At 52.5% G+C, this 18,849-nt stretch overlaps 1 protein-coding gene across 8 annotated transcripts in view; it reads left to right on the plus strand.

Moving 5' to 3' along the window:
* The window catches only part of SHANK2 (SH3 and multiple ankyrin repeat domains 2), a 549,250-nt gene that overhangs the window by 121,677 nt on the left and 408,724 nt on the right, over positions 1-18,849 (plus strand). For all 8 annotated transcript variants that reach the window (XM_082629529.1, XM_082629530.1, XM_082629526.1 and 5 more), the window contains 2 exons: positions 9,288-9,439; positions 10,471-10,638. In XM_082629529.1, the coding sequence (XP_082485655.1) occupies positions 9,288-9,439; positions 10,471-10,638 (320 nt within the window). The remainder of the gene's footprint in view (positions 1-9,287; positions 9,440-10,470; positions 10,639-18,849) is intronic.

Here is an 18,849-nt window from a genome sequence, read left to right on the forward strand (position 1 = left end):
AGTTCTTTTGCCCTTTGTCTTTCAGACTCTACTCATTCCCACAGTTACACAGGTCAGCACTTTACTCCCCCACCTCCTCCAGTGAGGTTGTTTCTAACGTTTTTAATACAATTAGACTCTTTTGTCACATTCTGCATTCTATCCTGGGATCCCACGTCTCCTAAAGGAGCTTTTAAGCTTTATTTTAAAAATTTGCATACATTACGCTTCACTGTGCTGTAGAGTTTATGATTTTGACAGATATTTAATTCTTATACTCACCATTACAGTGTCATACAGAACAGTTTTGCAACTTTAAAAAAAAATCCCCTGTGCCTTTTACCTATTTAGTCCTGCCTGCCCCTCTCTGGAGCCCCTGGCAACCACTGATCTGTTTACCATCTCCATAGTTTTAAGTTTTCCAGAATATCATATCATTGGAATTATACAGTGTGTAGCTTTTCCAGACTGGCTGCTTTCACTTAACCACATGCATTTAAGATTTAGCCATATCTTTTTTTATGACTTGATAACACTTTCCTTTTTAATTACTGAATAATCCACTGTATGGATGTCCTGGTTTTGTTTATCTGTTCACCTATTGAAGGGCTTCTTGGTTGCTTCCAGCTTTTGGTGAATATGAACAAAACTGCTGCAAACACTTGTGTGTAGGTTGTGGTGGAGACTTAAGTTTTCAAATCAGTTGTGTGAATACCAAGGAGCACAGGTGTTGGATCATATGGTAAAACATTTTTTAGTTTAGAAAGAAACTGCCAGACTGTCTTCCTAAGAGGCTGTACCATTTTTGCCTTCCTACCAGCAATGATGAGAGCTCTCTGTTCTTGCTCTGCATCTTTGCCAGAAGTTGGGTTTGTCAGTGTTTTGGATTCTATCCATGCTAACAGGTGTGTAGCGGGATCTCATTGTTCTAGCCTTGAATGTTTACTTGCTCAAAATGTCCTGTACTTTCCAAATTCTTGGTTTGATAGGTCCCATGTGTCTGCTTCAAACCACATTAGTACTTGTGTGTCTGTGTGTGTGTGTGTTTTTTTTTTTTTGCCCAAGGCTTTAGTTGTAAGAAAATCACAGGCAATTGGGACTTCCCTGGTGGTGCAGTGGTTAAGAATCTGCCTGCCAACACAGGGGACACGGGTTCGAGCCCTGGTCCGGGAAGATCCCACACACCGCGGAGCAACTAAGCCCGTGTGCCACAACTACTGAGCCTGCGCTTTAGAGCCCGCGAGCCACAACTACTGAGCCCACGTGCCACAACTACTGAAACGCGCATGCCTACAGCCCGTGCTCCACACCAAGAGAAGCTACCACAGTGAGAAGCCCGCGCACCACAACGAAGAGTAGCCCCCGCTCACCGCAACTAGAGAAAGCCAGCGCACAGCAACGAAGACCCGACACAGCCAAAAATACATAAGTTAATTTAAAAAATAGTAATGCTTTAAAAAAAAAAAAAAGAAGGAAAATCACAGGCCATAGACCACTTCTCAGAGCCTGCCCTCCTTGATTTTGCTATTGGAAGGACAAAAATCACAACTTCTCACCCATGCCTTCTCCACAACCTGATGGACAAATGGGACCGCATGGCCCATTCCCCTCATGGTCCTCGCAGCCGACACCAACAAGCCCCGGACACCTGTCTGGGAGCAAGAAGCATCCACTTTTTAAAAAAATTTTATGGAAGTATAGTTGACTTACAATGTTGTGTTAACTTTTGCTGTACAGCAAAGTGATTCAGTTATGCCTGTATATATATATGTATATACCTTTTCATATTCTTTTCCATAGTGGTTTATCACAGGATGTTGAATATTGTTCCATGCGCTCTACAGCAGGACCTTGTGGTTTATCCGTTCTCTATATAATGTCGATAGTTTGCATCTGCTGATCCCAAACTCCCGACACTTCTGCCCCCACAGCCCCTCCCCCTTGGCAATCTCAAGTCTGAAGAATCATGCACTTTTAAACTGTTTGATCTCCAAGCAGTTGCTATGTGCGTTCTACCTTCACAGGCCTCATTCTGTCTGACGTAATTCTATCAGGGGAACGAAGAACCTGCATGCGTGGCTTTCCTGGTGCTGTTGGAAATTCTGCTCATCTGGGTCCAGCAAGGCCAGATCCGCTAACTCTTATGAAACGAGCCAAGTCACCTCTTGGTAACAGAGATTTTTATCTGGAACACGAGGCTCTTGTTCTTTTCACCAAAATCTCTTCACGTTGCCTCCATGCTTTTGTTCCCTGTTGTCAAAGATTCCCCTCGCAGAAAAGAGATTTGTGTCTGTTTCTCCCTGTCAGTTTCTGACCACAAATCTCGGCCTCATGAACCCATTCGGGACTGTCTGCTCTGCAGCACATCTGAGCACCGAAGCCAGATTCAGGGAGACCGTGAGGATGGATGGTCAGGACCGTTCCGTTTGTGGCAGGTAGTGGGAATGCAAGGATGGCTCCGCTGGCTTGTGGACCCACATGGGAGCCAGTTGCTGGAATGCTCGGGGGTGCTGACAGTTGGGGGGAAACCCACCATCACCATCCACTCTGCTTAATGGCCTTAAAGGCCCTTGGGTCATTTGGATGAGTCTCACATGCTGGCCTGGGAGCTCTTCACGGGGAAGTGTCCTCGCTCGAGAGCCATGACTGTGCAGAGGAAGATAACTGTAAATCTCATTCTCTTTCATGGTCAGGGGCGGGTTATTAATCAAATATTCTGGTGGATAGGGATCCCTATTTTAGCATACTAGAAGATTTTGTGATTTTGCATGATTCACTCATAACGAAATAATGAACACTGAAGCACTGAATGCAGATCAATGTCAGAGGTGCTGGTGTATCCAGACAGGTGCTGTCCATCCTGGTAAGTGGCTCCCATACCCACAGCCACCCACCCACCCCACTGTCTGTGATAACAGGGCAGTGAGTTACCCCCTCCTGTGCACCCTGTGACCCCGAGTGCCAGAGGTGGAGTGGGGGGCCGAGTTAGTGCACCTGGTTCTCACAGTCACGTGAGCATTTACATGGACAAGGCAGGTTGTGTGGTTGCTGTGGACAGGTGTCAGTCGGTGAGCTGGAGGATTGGAGAGCCTTAACCTACAAGACATTTTGGACTCACCTTCGCTGTCCTTTCGTCTTACAGAGAAGGCACAGATGACCACTGGGGTAGAGCAGAAAACACCAAACGATCTATCTCCCCATTTAAAAACATTTTATCTATGTGTATTCTGTAATTTATTTAATATATGAGTGCCATAGGGCGTGTATTGTTTATTTAAAAATTTTATTAAGGTATAATCGACGTACGATTAAAATTCAGTTTTTGTTTTTTGTAAGGCTTTGTTGAAACATTTCACATACCATTAAATTCACCCATTTAAAGTGTGCAATTCAGTGGTTTTAAAAAATATATTCACAGGGTTGTGCACCATCACCACTGTCTCATTTTAGAACACTCTCATCACATCAAAAAGAGCTCCAGTACCCACTAGCAGTGACCCCCCTTTTCCTCCCACTCCCCACACCCCCCAGCCCCTGGCAGCCACTCATCTACTTCCTGTCTCTTTGGATTTGCCTGTTCTGGACACTTTGTAGAAATGGAATCACACAATATGTGCCCTTTCGTGTCTCGTTTCTTTGACTCAACATAATGTTTTCAAGGTTCATCCATGTTGTAGCATGTGTCAGTGCTTCGCTCCTTTTGATGGCCGGGTAATATTCCACTGTATCTACTCCTTTTGTTTATCAGCTCATCAGTTGATGGACATTTGGAGTTGTTTCCACTTTTTGTCTGTTGTGACAATGCTGCTGTGATTATTCTTGTACAAATTGTGTGGACATATGCTTTCCCATCTCCTGGGTATATACCTGGTGGGGGGCAGGGAATTGCTGGGTCATGTAGTAGCTCCATGTTCAACCTTTTGAGGGGCTGCCAGATAGTTTTCCAAAGAAGCTGCACTATTTTACATCCCACCAGCAGTGGATGAGAGTTCCAGTTTCTCCACATCCTCATCAACATTTACTATTATCTTTTTTTTTTTTTCTATAACCATCTTAGTGAGTATAAAGTCATATCTCGTTGTGGCTTTATTTGCATTTCCCTAATGACCAGTGATATTGGTTGGTTATTCTTTTCATGTGCTTATTAGCCATTTGTATATCTTTGGGGAAATGACTACTTGATCCTTTGCCCATATTTTGATATTATTGCCCGTATTTGTCTTTTCTTGTTGAGTTGTAAGAGTTCTTTATATATTCTGGGTACAGGTTCCTTAGCAGATATATGATTTGCACATATTGTCTCCCAGTCTGTGGGTTGTCTTTCCACTTTCTTGATAGTGTACTTTGATGCAGAAAAGTTTTAAATTTTGGTAACATCTAATTGATCTATTTTTTCTTTTGTTGCTTGTGCTTTGGGTGTCATATCTAAACACATTGCCTAACCCAAGGTCACAAGGATCTAATCCTGAGTTCTCGTCTGTGAGTTTTATAGGTTTAGCTTTTACATTGAGGTCTGTGATTCATTTTGATAAGTTTTGTATATGGTGTGAGGTAGAGCTCTGACTTCATTCCTTTGCATGTGGAAATCCAGTGGACCCCGCACCACCTGTGTAAAAGACTGTTCTTTTTCCCATGGTCATGTATGGCTTATAAATAAAGGGATAAATCCATATGGAGGACATAGCACCATTTTTCTTGGTTTGCTTGTTTATGGACCACATACGTGATAAAGTGGGAGAGCTGTGCTCTAGGTCCATGCATCTCAGACTTGATGTCTATGAGTTACCTGGCCATCTTGTTAAAAGTCAGTTCTGATTCTGTAGATCTGGAGTGGGACCAGAGATTTTGCATTTCTAACCAGTTCCTGGTCATGCCCACGTGCTGCTACCCATGGAGCCCATTTGAATTAGCAGGTGTTTAGAGCAGAGGGTCTCAAACTCAGCTGCACGTTAAAAACCACTTTGGGAAGTTGTACGCATCCTAACACTTGGGTCATGCACCACACCGATTCAATTAGTGTCTGGGGGGTGGGAGCACGTGATGTCACCGTGCAGTCAAGTATGTGAAGCTGTCCTCTAGCAAAGTGCACCCCTTGGACCTCCAGGATCACTCTCAGAGATGCAGATCCTCAGCCCTCCAGTCCTATGGAAGCGTTTTTGGGAATGGAGCCAGTATGCTTTGCATTAACCAGCTCTTTGGGTGATTCTCACACATGCCAAAGTCTGAGAACTGCTGTTCTAGGTGATGAGGAAGGAATCCCCGAATCCCGCCTTTCCTCTCGCTGGTCCTTGGGAATTTTGAGGTGTGGCTGAGGTCCCTGTGGGGTTCAAGCCTTCTGTCAAAGTCACAACTGAGCCCAGACTCGAACTTGAAGTTTCCGGCCCCAAGGCCAGGCTTTTCCCACCTGTGTCGTTTTGCATGAGGCAAATGGGTACAGGGAATGGGGTGGGCGTAATCTCTCGATTAGGAATAATTCAGTAATAATGGGTTAATTATTTACAAAGATAAATTGAGTGTACTGTTTGTGCTCCCTCGGACAACCTTGAGATCAAATATTAATCTTGTGTTGTTTTGTTCAACTCATTTTTAACCGTCTGTGTGCATGTATGCATCTCTGTCTGTATACCCTTCCTTTACCCATCCCTCCCTCCCTCCCTCCCTCTCTCTCCCTCCCTCACATCTACCCACCCACCCACCCACCTACCTATCTACCTGTCTGTATATCCATCTGTCTTATAATAGCTCGAGGAGATATGCCTGGTTCCCCCTGTCCCGGGACAGCCACCATCCCCAGCACAGGGCAGGGCACTTAGTAGGCCTGTGAATGCCTATTTCATTTGGTCTGCATCCTGGGGGCACCAAGACCATCTCTTGCTGAGAAAAGAAAGACAGTCACGAGGGGTTGTGCCTGTCCAGGGGGAGGGCGAGTGTGAGAATAAGCATTGGCTTCACAGTTTATTTTAGAAATCACTTTTATGATTATAACATAATAAACGCATGGCACAGGTTTTTAAAAATACAGGAAAAAAACGTAATGAAGAAAATAAAGCCCATCTCTAGCTGAATCCCCTGGAGAGACTCTGACTGTGGGCTGGGCACTGTTCCAGCATCGGATGTGACATTCGATCCTCACAGAGCCCCACAGAGTGCAGGTCCTGCTTTTACCCTGACCATATACGTGTGGAAACTGAGGCCCAGAGAGTTTGGGACACCTGCTGGAGGCCACCCAGCCTTTCAGGAGCAGAGCTGGGCTGTGCTGGCTCTGCGGGAGATTCTCACCAGGCTCTGGTCCCCGGGTCCTTCCGAGGCCCCCGGATGCGCCCCTGCACCCAGGCTGGTGCACACTCCCAGCTGCAGGACTCGGCGGCCGTCCTGTGCCTGCACAGTCTCCTGCCCAGGTCTCCCCCAACACCCAGACAGACCGCAAGCCGTGGAGCTGGCGCCCTGCTGCTGTGCTCGTAGGCACCTCCCTCCTCGTGCCCACCCAAAAACCTACCCTTCAAAGCACGACCTGGTCATTCCCGGAGCCAAAATGCCAGCAGGCAGTTTCTAGGTTGGAGGGAGTTCTGTCTTTAGAGTCATCTCCAAAGATGAGAGACCTCGGTCCCCTGATGAGGTTATATTTGCGGAGGTTCCTGTGTATTTTTTATAAAACTTAGAAAATTACGAAATGCAAAACCAGAAAAATTTTCAAAGCACCGTGGTGCCAGGGAACTGCCATTCCCAAGTGCATTGGAGGAGGGACCCCATGTAACCCAGTTATACAGACAATGCAGCAGCTGATTGATGAGCATCTTCTTGGTGGTCCCATCCGCCCATGTGGAGTTTCAATGGACGCCCCCTTCCTGAACCTTCCTGAACGTGAGGTCTAAGCTGGGGGCCCCCCTGACCTCGCCAGCGTGGGTCCTGGCCGGGTCTGAATGTGGCGGGTGTGAACGTGGCAGGTCTGCAGTGTCATTCAAGGAGGGTCTCTGGAGCCCTCGAGATGCTGCCACATGCCACTCGATGTCCCTGGATGGCGTCCATGGGCTGGAGGTCCCAGCTCATACAGGAGACGCACAGCCAGCCACGGCTGTCTAGTTCTCTCCACTTGCTTACGTGCCCAGCGCTGTCTGCCCGGCCGGGCCACAGGGGTTTGTGATTTGGAATTTTACCATTTGCCAATGCCTCCCTCTGAGACAGTGTTCTCATTGTAAAATGACCTTGACGCCGTCAGCTATGAAAATAGTGCCGTATAAACAAAAAAAAAATCTCCTTTGGACCGCCTAGCTTTTCCGCTGGCCGCGTGCAGACAGCCACATAAGAAAGAAAAGCCCGAATCGTTTGGAAGGTTGACCTTGCCCCAGGTGCCATCATCCCGAATATGCTGACCTCAGACTTGAGGAGCTGCTCTGAGGGACTTGGCTTTGGAGGGTAGTTGCTGGCTGCTCCCGACGGCCCTGTCCTTTACGCCCTTCCCAGATCACCCCTCACCCACCGCCCTCCCGTGCTGTCTTTTCCCTGCAAGGAACCCAGACCCTCGGATGCTGCTCTCTCTCTCTGAGTGTGCTTCTCTCTGCACGTCTGCCCCGTTTCCACATCTCTACCCCTATTTCCCAGATGGTCTGGATTCCCAAACACCCCTCACCATGCCACGCTTTCCTTGCCTTGTGGGTGATTTCTGTGAGGGCACATTCCCACTGTCACCAGAGTCCCCTGGCTGTCCCAGAAAATGCCTATTTTTATTTTTTATTAATTAATTTATTTATTTTATTATTTAGGCTGCACCAGGTCTTCATTGCAGCACTTGGGCTTCTCCAGTTGTGGCGCGTGGGTTCTAGAGCGTGCGGGCTCAGGAGTTGCGGCATGCAAACTCTTAGCTGTGGTATATGGGATCTTAGTTTCCCGACCAGGGGTCGAATCCGGGCACCCTGCATTGGGAGTGTGGGGTCTTAACCACTGGACCACCAGGGAAGTCCCCAAACTCCTAATTTTCAAAAACCCCCGCGTGACAAGGTGCCTCTCATAGGTACACAGCAGGGATGCGTCAGTGGCATTCATAAGCATCGTACCACCTCCCTTGGGAGAGAATGCATAAGTTGCACTTTACACATGCTCTAGGGTGTGTCTACCCGCTGCAGATGAGTTTCAAGGAGCAGGGTAAGCCCACGAGACTCACCACGAAAAATAAAGGTGCAGAGGGATTCCAGCGGTGAATTTTAAGAGCCCCCCAAACCGTGCCCATTTATGGATAAATAAATGTAACTGAAAATAGAAGGGAGTCATCAATCTAGATTTGTGATGACGTTGCCTTTCCTGTGGATGGACGGTGATGTGACGATGTGTCAGTGACAGGCAGTTAGCAGGGCGTTCCACCCCATGGAAGATGCCCCAGTCCTTTTACTCTCAAAACGTGCTTGAGGACAGAACGATTCCTTATTGACTATTAGTGTTTTGGGGCCACGGGAACCTGCATGTTGTGGTTTTACTCTTTGCCCTTTTCTGTAACGTAAGAGCCTCTCAAATTAACCACATCAGAATCACGCGCTCTGCTTGGCGGTGGCGATGGCGGGCGCGTGAGGGTCACTGAGGAGGGACGTCCGATAACAAAGACTGACATGCTCGGCCATGGCCACCTGCAGCCTGGTCCACCTGCACGGGGTGTGGGAGCCCCTTCCTGACCCTCGTCGCCACAGAGGCGGGCTTCAGCCTTCGGCCCCCTGGGCCTCTGCCCCACTGCATATGTGGGCCCTTCCTTGCGTTGGTCCGGTCCCATCATGATGACTGTCGGGGTCTCTCTGCTCTCCCAGATGGAGACCCCTGCAGGGCACGACCCTATGTCTTACTCACGTTTGTTTCCCTGCAGCTCAGTCCCTGGCATCTGCCAAGATACCCGTAGATGCTGTGAAGTTGAAATGAAGAAAGGCGGGCATCTGCCTTTCCAGTCTTTAGCCGCAGCCCCGACCGACCCCTCCTCCTCCTACAGGGCAGCGTCGGCTGGGGCTGCGGGATTCTGTGTACCGAGGGCAGAGGCAGCCGGGGCAGCTTCTCGAACTCAGAGCCCACAAGGGGCTGATGTGGAACCCTGCCTCTGCCCCCGTTTTTATTTGCCCGTGACCGCGAGAGTCACCGCCATCGTCACTAGGGTTGCCAGAGCCATGCTAAGTGCACAGACGTTTGGGGTTGGCAGGTGGGTGGGAGCCGTGATGCCCTGGCGGGTCAGTTTGTCAAGCTCGCTTTGGGACGTTTGAACTTGGTTAAGGGGGTCATGTGACTTGGCAGCTTTTCCCCAAGTGCTGGTTCTGATGTGCATGTGTTTGGGCCCCTAGAGACTCCCCTGACCTTAGCCGCGCAGCTGGACGACCCCGTGGAGGTGATCAAAGCTCTCCGAAACGGCGGGGCCCACCTGGACTTCCGCGCCAAAGACGGGATGACGGCCCTGCACAAAGCCGCCCGCACCAGGAGCCTGCTGGCCCTGAAGGTACAGGCGGGGCCCATCTCACACAGTGACGCCCCCCCTTCCTTGATCCCTTGGGTATGCCCTGCCCCACTCCCCATCCCACGACAGCCACCTGCAGTGACCCCAAATTGTGTCTGACTAGAGCTCAGAAGTGTGGTCTGACCCTCCCCCCCACCCTTGGTGTGGTTGCTTTTATTATAGAATCTGCTGCTCACAGAAAGTTATCTTTCCCCTTCTGATTCCGCCTAAGGGCTCGTATTTTCAGCTCAAAACCACCGCCCTCCACGGGAGGGGGCTGCAAAGCCAACCCTCCGCCACTGAGCCAGCCTCGCTGCTGCCAGAGCCGCCCCAGACATTGGAAGCTGATGCCGAGGGAGGGGGGAGGGCGGACCTCACCCCCGTCTTCCTCCCCACACTGTTCTTCGAGCCTGCTCTACTGGCCCTGGCTCTGTGCCTGCGGGCACAGGGCGCATGCCCCCAGCCCATGCTCTATCAGGGCCCTGGCGAGGAGGGGAGAGGACCCACTGCTGTGGGGTGACGACCCCCAAGATGGTGCTTTTCTGTAAAGCAGACTTCTTAACTGCATAGCAGCTGCACACTCATCAGCTGGCTTCCTCGGAAATCAAGTGTTCTTGACAATGCTTGCTAGTTTTGCCAGCTGCAGGACGTGCATGGAGATGGTTTACACTGGACTTTTAGGTTCACACCTTTTTCCTGAAAATGTCACCTTTCCCTCGTTGCTGTCCGCTGGTCCACAGGGACCAGCCAGGCTCAAGCAGGTACTGCCCAGAGGGCCACGTGTGCAGAAAGCCTCCCCATCTCCCGGATGTGTAAGCACGTGTGCATGCCTGGCACCAAGTGCTCCTTTAGGGCCAGAAACTTCGTCATCTAAGTTGAGGCCTCCTTAATTCTGGGAGGCCAGGAAAAGCTCGGGAGCCGAGGGCTCCGTCACCCTGGCCCGGGGGAGCGTGACCTTCCTCTTCCTTCTTGATCGATCCACTCCTGTGAAGGGGGGTGTGAGACCAGTGACCACACGTTGGTGTTTTTTTCAGACCCTGTTGGAGCTTGGAGCATCCCCGGATTACAAGGACAGCTACGGTCTCACGCCGCTGTATCACACTGCGGTGGTCGGGGGCGACCCCTGCTGCTGCGAGCTGCTGCTGCACGAGCACGCGGCCGTGAGCTGCAAGGACGAGAACGGCTGGCACGAGATCCACCAGGTGCGTGGGGCTCGCCCCTCACCTGCTCTTCCGACGGGCGGGGCTGGGGTGCTGGGTGAATGTCCCCTCCGTAGGAGCCGTGGGCGCCCTGATAGAGCATGCAGGTGCTTTCTGAGCACAGGTGACCCAGCACAGGGCCCGATTTCCGTGGATGAGGCGAACGTTTCCCAGGTCCCACCTGCAACACTGGAGTTGGGGGAATGTCGGCTGTAGTCGTGACAGAAACAGATCCACCTAGTGGCTCCGATGAAGAGTCTTTAGTGGACCGAGGGCAAGGAGAGGAGACACTGTGTCCCTGGAAGCGGGGACAGCGGGCCGAGGAGGAGAGCCCCCAGCGGGAGCCGTGTCGCGGAGGGATGCGGGGAAGTACGACGGCTGCTCCATCCTCCCGCCCTCCCATTGGCTGAGCCCCGCCAGAGCAGGCCAATCACAGAGCCTAGTGGTGCAGGCCTGGAGGTCAGGGTCTCCGGGTGGAGAAGGGTGGACAGTGGGTTTGGGAAAGCAGAGGGGGAATATCCGCCCAGGAGGTCAAGGGGAGAGCCCATCCAGGAGGTCAAGGAAGAGGTTCTGACGTTCTCTTGCTGGGCCTTTACGTTGCAGTGAATTTCACTGCTTCTCAGGCTGCCTGTTTCCCTCCACCGCCGTCACCTTACACACCTGCCCATCTGAGCAGGGTCACGCACCTGCCCACTGTAGGCAGAGGACCCGGCTGCTGAGGTGCAGCGGGTGGGCCCGGGCCCACCCCCGCCTGGCCTTTCTAGTGCTCAGTTCCGGTTCATCAGCGTCCCCGCAGCCTGGAGAAGCATCCAGTTCCCTCCTGTGGTGTGACGGGACTGTGCTGGGGGAGGGGGGAATATCTGCGAAGCTGCTCACAGCTTCGAGCCCACACCCTGGGCAGGACCTCAGAGGAGCAGTGATGCCTGCCTGCCCGCTGGGCCTCTGTTTGCTCATCTGTAAAGTGGGCATCAGCAGGGCCTCCCACACCTTCGGGCCATAGAGAGGACGGAATGTTAGCAATACCCAATGTTTTCCAGATAAGCCCAGCCTTCCTGCTTTGGCCTCTTGGCTGAAGCAGTTGCTTCTGCCTGGAGTGTCACATCCTGGGCCCCCAGCTCCCCGACCAAGGCTGCACACAACCCCAGAGCCTGCGTTGCTCTGTTTGTCGCCCACAGTGGTGCTGGGCAGTGGATGGCGTCGGTACTGTTGGCTTCTTCTGTGCGGGGGGCGGGGGGTGAGCTGCTCAGGGGACACGGGACGGAGGGCCCAGCGTGGACCTCACCAGTGACCGGTTCCAGGTCTCCAGGGCTTCACTGAAGAAGGTGCTGGGAGGAGTTGCCCCTCCCCCAGCGGGGTTGTCACTTGGCATCCGAGCATGAGGCTGGAGGCCGTGGTCCCGGCAGTGGAGCTCCCAGTGGGCACTGCCAGCCTGGACAGATTGGGTGGGCCTGCCCTCACACACCCGGGCGCTGAAGGTGCCCCCTGGGCCTGGAAGAGGCAAAAGCGTAGGGATGTCAGTCTCCCGCTGAGGGTCTCAGTGTCGCACCAGCTTGCATCCTTCTGGAGACATGGAAACGGAGCAGAAGGGCTTGGGTGGAGTGAAGACTCTGCGCCCCCGAGGTTTCCTGCTCGGCAGATCTCAAGTTCTGTGATGCTGTCTTCGTTTGGGTTCAGATTCGTCCTATGAAACCACCGCGTTCCCAGGGGAGGTGTGGGCCCTGTGGGGATGCCGCTCAGCCTGAGAGGAGGCACGCGTGCCTCTCGGCGGATGGAAGGGTCAGTTATGCGGGGAGTGAGGCCGCAAGGGCCTGAGAGGCTGGGGGCGGAGGGCAGAGCTGAAGGGCAGGGGCACAGGCTCAGGGCGCCTCCACCACCGGCCACCTCGACTGGCGGCCTTGCCGATTGGGGGGCATCTGCCGCCCCCAGGAATGGGCCGTGCTCCAGGGATCTGCCTCCTTTAACTCAGCAAAGCAAATGAGTGCTGGAGACCCCGTTGGGCCTGGGGCCTAGACCCATAACTGCTCACGTTCCGTGGTGTTCGGGTGCCAGGCGGCCACCATGAGCCACTTAGCCAAAGCCCCGGGCGTTGCAGCCACACCGCAAGTCCACGCCTACCCACTGGCACACGTGTCACCTGCCAGGCCCGCTCAGTGTCCTGGACACTGAACCCAGCGGTGAACAGAAACACCCAGTCCTGTGGGTCTTACGTCCCCGTGGCGGGGGGTGGGGACAGCGAGACAAATTGACGTGAACAAAGATTACAGACCCATACGTGCTCACACGCACACACACACGTCTGCGCCCACGTGTGGAGCAGGCCCGGCAGTGCTTCACATCTCCCCGAGATGGTTCACACGGTGACCAGGCTGGGGCAGGACGGGCGTCCCCAAGGTGTGGGCAGTGCTTTGTCCCTCTGCTCATCTCCGCTCATAGCTGCACTTGGCCGTCAGCTCCGTGGTGCCCTTTAAAAGGCCAAGCCCATCGTCACACATGGACCCCTTGAGGGTGTGAAAGGGGAGAGTTTCAGGCTCCTCCAGCGACTCCCAAGGGGGGTCCTAGCTCTGTTGGCGTGAGCAGCCCTGGGGGGGGGGGCCATTCAGCCCCCCGGGGACCCGTGTGGAAGGAGGAGATGCAGACCGGGAGGCCCCGGGTGAGGAGGGGAGGCCACCTGAGGACAGGAGCCCCGCGCCCTCCTCGTGACCCTCGGGCTCTCTGCACAAGGGCTGCTGGTCCAGGGTACCAGGCTAAGCTGTGAGTGACAGGGTCAAGCGGGGCATCCCCCTGGGCCCATCCCCCTAGGCCCATCCGAGGGAAGAGCTGGGCCAGGTCAGCTCCACGCCTGATGTCCCGTTCAGTGATGTGTCTGAGAGCAGCCCACCCCGCCCCACCCCTACCATCATTGGGAAAGGAGTGTCCACAGAACAGAGACGTTTAACTCCAGGGTTCCTTGAATGCCTGAGCCCTCCCAGGACGTGACGGGCCAAATGTGTATACGACCTGGGAACCAAACCATCCTACCTGAAAACGCCTACATTCTTTTTTTCCCTAGATTTATCCACCCTTTAGGCATATTCCTTTTGTTGTTTTGCAGAGTTCTCTTTGAACTCCAAAATGTGAATTCAGAGTATACTGTCCTTAAATGTGGGATTCAAGAGGGATGCAGGAGAGCATTTGCCCCAAGCAGTCACGGCACTGGGGCAGTGTCCGAGTCCCCCGGGCGGTGGGCCCTGGACCCTACTGGGCACGGGGACGGTGTCCCAGATAATGGGACAGACCTCAGGCCTTCACTGGCACAGATCGGAGCTTTATCGGCGCCTTTTGGAAGAATCCTCAAGGACCCTGTATTTCCGTATGCCCAGCATCTGCTCCTAAGCCTCTCTGTTAAATGTAGGTTTTTCTACTATTCAGGCCTGGTGAGGCCAACCCATCAGGAGATACCTACCAGCGAGAATGGTTTGTTACGGACCCCAAGAAGAGGGGCACAACCCACCACCCATGGCCACGCAGGGAAGGCGGGGGTGTTGTGCGCGCAGAGACGTTACTGTGGTTTTCAAGGGAGGGAACAGGTGAGGCATGACAAGCAGGCTGAGTGACCTCAGTGGCCCTGGGGCACGGGGGCTGCCCTGTTGTCTGGGACCTGTCCTGGGTGCTTAGGACAGGGCTGAGGGGCCCTGAGTGTGAGAGCCCCATAGAGGAGGGCTCAGGTGAGGACTCTGCACGGTGGTTTGTATTTGGAAGCTGTGCTCATGGCTGAGTCCTTTTCCATCTCCAGAAATCAGCTCTTCCTGGCAGGGCAGCCCCTTCAGGGGAGCAGCCAGCAAGACCCCCGATGCCAGAGCATCAGAAACACAGAACATAAGGTAACGGAGTGCATTCAGCCCAAGTCCAGCTGAGGGACCCCTCACCGGGGGCGCTCCGTGCCCCGACGACCTTGGAATGACCTTGGAGAACTCTCTGGGCTCTCTTCTTTCCTCCCCTCGCCCCCCTTCCTACCTGTTCTCCCCTCCCCGCTCAACCAGGCTAATGTTTCACCCCACTCCGTGCTGGGTTGGCCTCACACTGAGTCTGACTCCCTCATCGAATGCAGGTGACAGTCGTGGCCATCTCGCTTGTCTCTTGGGACGGCTGCCCTGAGACGGAGGGTGACCGTGTGTGTTGGGGCAGTGGGAGGTCACTTTCTTCGGTGCCGGCTCCCTGCCATGATTCCAGCCCCTGACACCCCCTGCGTGGATTCCGAGCATCCAGCACCAGAGCGACCCAACCTCCGGGGTCCCCGCCCCCGTCAGCGCCTTTGGAGCTTGGAGGCCTTCAGCCCAGTTGTCCCATCCTGCTCCGCTATCCCGCGTCACCCGTCAGGGTCCGTCCAGCGCCCTCTAGTGGCGGGTTTCTTTTTCACGCAAGTCCTGCGGAAGCACCTGTGTTATCCAAGCCGCTGTCTTCACCTGCTCTGGCGTGACCGTCAGGAGGGCATCGTGCAGGGGGCTCAGCGACGGACCTCGCACACTGCCGTCCCCCCGCCCCCGGATTATCATCCTTCGTCAGGGCTCACGGTCACCCAGCAAACGCTGTCCTCTCCATCTTTTCACACCCCTCCAGCAGCCCTCGCAGGCACCCTCGCTGGTCTCTGAGTTAGCCGGGCCCAGAGAGGGTGAGTGACCTGCCCGAGGCTCCCAGCGCGGCTCCCTGCCAGAAGCCCGGTTCTTCGTCCGGCCTCCAGGGCTCTCAGACAGAAGCCACCCCTCTAATGACAAGGCACTTGTGGCAGAAGGAAGTAGGGGGCAGGTGGGTTTGCATCGCCCAGCTGGACTGATTCTGGCCCTGCTGTCTTGGAGAAGCACCTCGGAGTTCGGGGGTCCACAACTCCCCCTGCATGGCAGCCCACAGCTCCTTCCCAGCCAGCTGGCTCCGCATCCTTCCAGGGCAGCTGAGTGCCCGCAGCCTGACCTGCTCACAGGTGTTGCAGAAGGCTTGCGTGGCTTTCCGGGGCGTTGCCCTGGGCAGGTGTTTAATTGCAAAGGGAGGTCTTCACATTCAGCCCCCAGGGCCCGCGACTGGGGACACCCGTCCCCTGAATGCTGACTTTGGAAGAGAACTTTTTTGAACTGTCTACAAACCATCTTTCAACTTATTCAGGTTACTCTAATTTTTTTCATTACAAAAGAAATATCTACTCGACATGAGAGTCTTTAAAACTATGAAGAAACATAAAGAAGAAAGTAAAAAAACACCCAGATGCATTCCCAGAACATGGTGGGCCAGATAACGGGGGCTTCACTGAAGTTTCAGTTGCTAAGTACTTTCATATCCACCGGGGCAGTGCCTGGCACCTAGCTCCGACCTAAGGGGGTGGGGGTTGGCTATCTCAGGACTTGAGGAAGAGTTGCTGGTGAAGCCAAGGTTCCTGAAGAGGATGCCGTCCCCAGTGAGAGGACAGCTGCTTGGTCTCGTGTTTCCACACACCTTCGTGGGCAGCTATGCCCACAGGACTGACCCACATGGGGCGTCTCGCTCCCTTCCTCCTTCCCTGAGTCTGTCGATTCCATTTGGAGGATAAGTGAGATTTCCTTCTCGTGCTGTCAGTAGCGTATGTTCTGGGCTGGGATTGCAAAACCCCCTCAACATGGCCTGGGTCACCTGAGCAAGTGGCTTACCCTCTCTGTGCTTCTTTGCTAATCTCTAAAGCTGGCTGAGTAACAATTCATAAAGCTCTCAAGACAGATAAGTGATGCATTGACTATAGGGCCTGGCATCTAGTAAGTGCTCAATAAGTGCTGGCCACGCCCCCATCATCACCATCCTCATCTGGCCACGCCACCATCATCACCATCATTCTCATCTGGCCACGCCCCCATCACCATCATGGTCGTTATCATCTGGCCACGCCCCCATCACTGTCATCCTTATCATTGTCATCAGGCCATGTCTGGGAGGAATGATACCTGTCAGTCAGAGAGCACTTAACCAATTTGCTCACAGGCCTTCACACAGGTCTCATTTGATTCCTGCAATGATTCTGTAAAGGATGTTTTATCATTTGGCCGTAACTTTGTTATTGGTTGCTATTTATTATTTATCATTTTCAAGTGAGGAGTTTTAACTTTAAGGAAATTACAGTTTTTGGCCACTGCTCCCTCCTGTCCCTCTTCCTTGCTGACTCACCCCTGCTCACCCTCAGCCCTGGGCTCCAAGTCCTTGGCGCTTCCCCTGACCCCACAGTAAGGGACAGGCCCCTGGGGAGTTTCCCTCATGGTGCTCACAGCAGGGTGTGGTTCTGGGTCTCTCTGTGGGTGCTTACGGCATGCTAACTGTTCTGCTGTCCTATCTCCCGCTTATCTTATAAAGTACATATTATAGGAGAAAAGCCTAAGTGTGGTGTGGACTTAAATAATTTTGCTGGTGGCACTGAACCAAGCAGGATCATTTGCAATGCAGTGGACTCTTTATTGCTCCTATTGCATTGCACAACCCCAGGGGGCGCTGTTACACTTGCTGTAAATGTAGGCTTGTAGATTTATCACAACAGGTGTCCAGCAGGTGGCAGTGAAGTGCTTGAAGGAAGGAGCACTCTTTTCCCAATTTACACCAAATTATGTGTTGGGGGGGGATGCCCAGCACAGGTCGGTGAATCCCAAATCCCAAATCTTGTGGGGAGTCTCCTCCAAATACTCGTGCCCGGGAGATTTGCAGGCAGGAGATGTGGGCGGAGCCCCACACATACATGCATTTTCCATAAAGCATCTCAGAAAAAAATGGGTAAGCAATGTGGGTGTAAGAGGTGCTGTTTAGTTTTACATTCTAGTTACTCTCTGACCTCTGTCAACCCTTTTAATCTGTCTCCCAAGGGCCAGAGAGGACAACACCCTTTTCAGAAAAAGGACAGAGGGTTAGCACGGCTTATCTTGGGGGAGGACAAATTCTTACTTTGAGAAGCGTTGAGGTCCTTATGTCAAGCAAGCGCTCATTTCTTTTTCTTTTTTTTTTTTAACTGTGAATGAGTATTTAATTTTAAACTTTAAGAGGAGTTGCAAAAGCAATACAGAGAACTCCTGTATTCCCTTCATTCAGAGACCACATTTGAGTTTTTCCCATTGTCCCAATAATGCCCGTTACAGTCAAAGGATCCAGTCCGGGACCCTGCAGGAGCCCTTGCATCTGTGAGACTTCATCAGTCTTCCCTAGATTCTCTCAAGGGACTCTTTTGAAGATTATGGGGTAGTCATTTTGGAGACTGTCTCCCAATTTGGGTTTGCTCCGTGTTTCCTCGTGATGAGATGCAAGATGTGCATTTTTGCAGGAATATCATGGAAGGGACGTGTGTTTCTGGCAGTCCTGTTACGTGGCAGGTGGTGACCATTTGCTGTTATGGGTGATGTTCACTCTGACCCCCTGATCACGGGGAATCTGCCAGGTTCTCCACCATAGTTTTCTCTTCCCTTTGAAGTTAGTATTTTGTGGGATCTTTAGACTATGTTAGAAAACCCCTTTTCTCATCTCCCTCGCACCTGCTAGTTTTAGCACCCAATGGTATTTCTTGTCTGAATTAAGTAATTCATTGCTAAGTGGAGATTTTCTACTCCCATCCTTGCTTCTTGCACTAATTAGTTGGCTTTCTGTTATCAGGAAGAGCTTTCTCTTCTTGTTTATTTATTCACTTATTTGTAGCAACCTGGTTTTGTGGATTTCTATTTATTCAACAGGTAACCATTTGTTAATGTTGTCCCACCTTGGGTCCAGGGAGCCTGTCTTGAGTCAAGATGGCCTGTGTGTCCTGTGGACACACCCCCATCCTTTCTTGAGCACTTCCTTACCTTCTGGCTCAACAAGGTATTCCAAGCTCATCTCGTTCTTTTCCTGCCTCAGCCCTGGAATAGGCCATCTCTGTACGAAGCCCTTGTTCTTTTGAGTTCAGTAAGTCCCTTATATACGAACCTTCAAGTTGCAAGCTTTCAAAGATGAGAATGTGTGTTCGCATGTCCAGTCACGTAACTTAGTTCCCGTGTCTGGTGTTATCTGCAACCTAAGCTAACTTTGTTGGACTTACAAACAAATTGGACTTACGAAAGCCCTCTCAGAACTGAACTTGTTCATGTGTAGGGGGACTTACTGTATAGGGTGGTATTTAGAACCCAAGATCCGAGTATTAAGTGTGCTCGCTGCTACCGGGCTGTTGCTCATCCCAGCCCCTCCCAGGAGGGGGAGTTAGGGACACACGTC

The sequence above is a fragment of the Mesoplodon mirus genome (genome assembly GCF_964341445.2).
Source record: "Mesoplodon mirus genome assembly, chromosome: 7".
Classification (NCBI taxonomy): Eukaryota; Metazoa; Chordata; class Mammalia; order Artiodactyla; family Ziphiidae; genus Mesoplodon; species Mesoplodon mirus.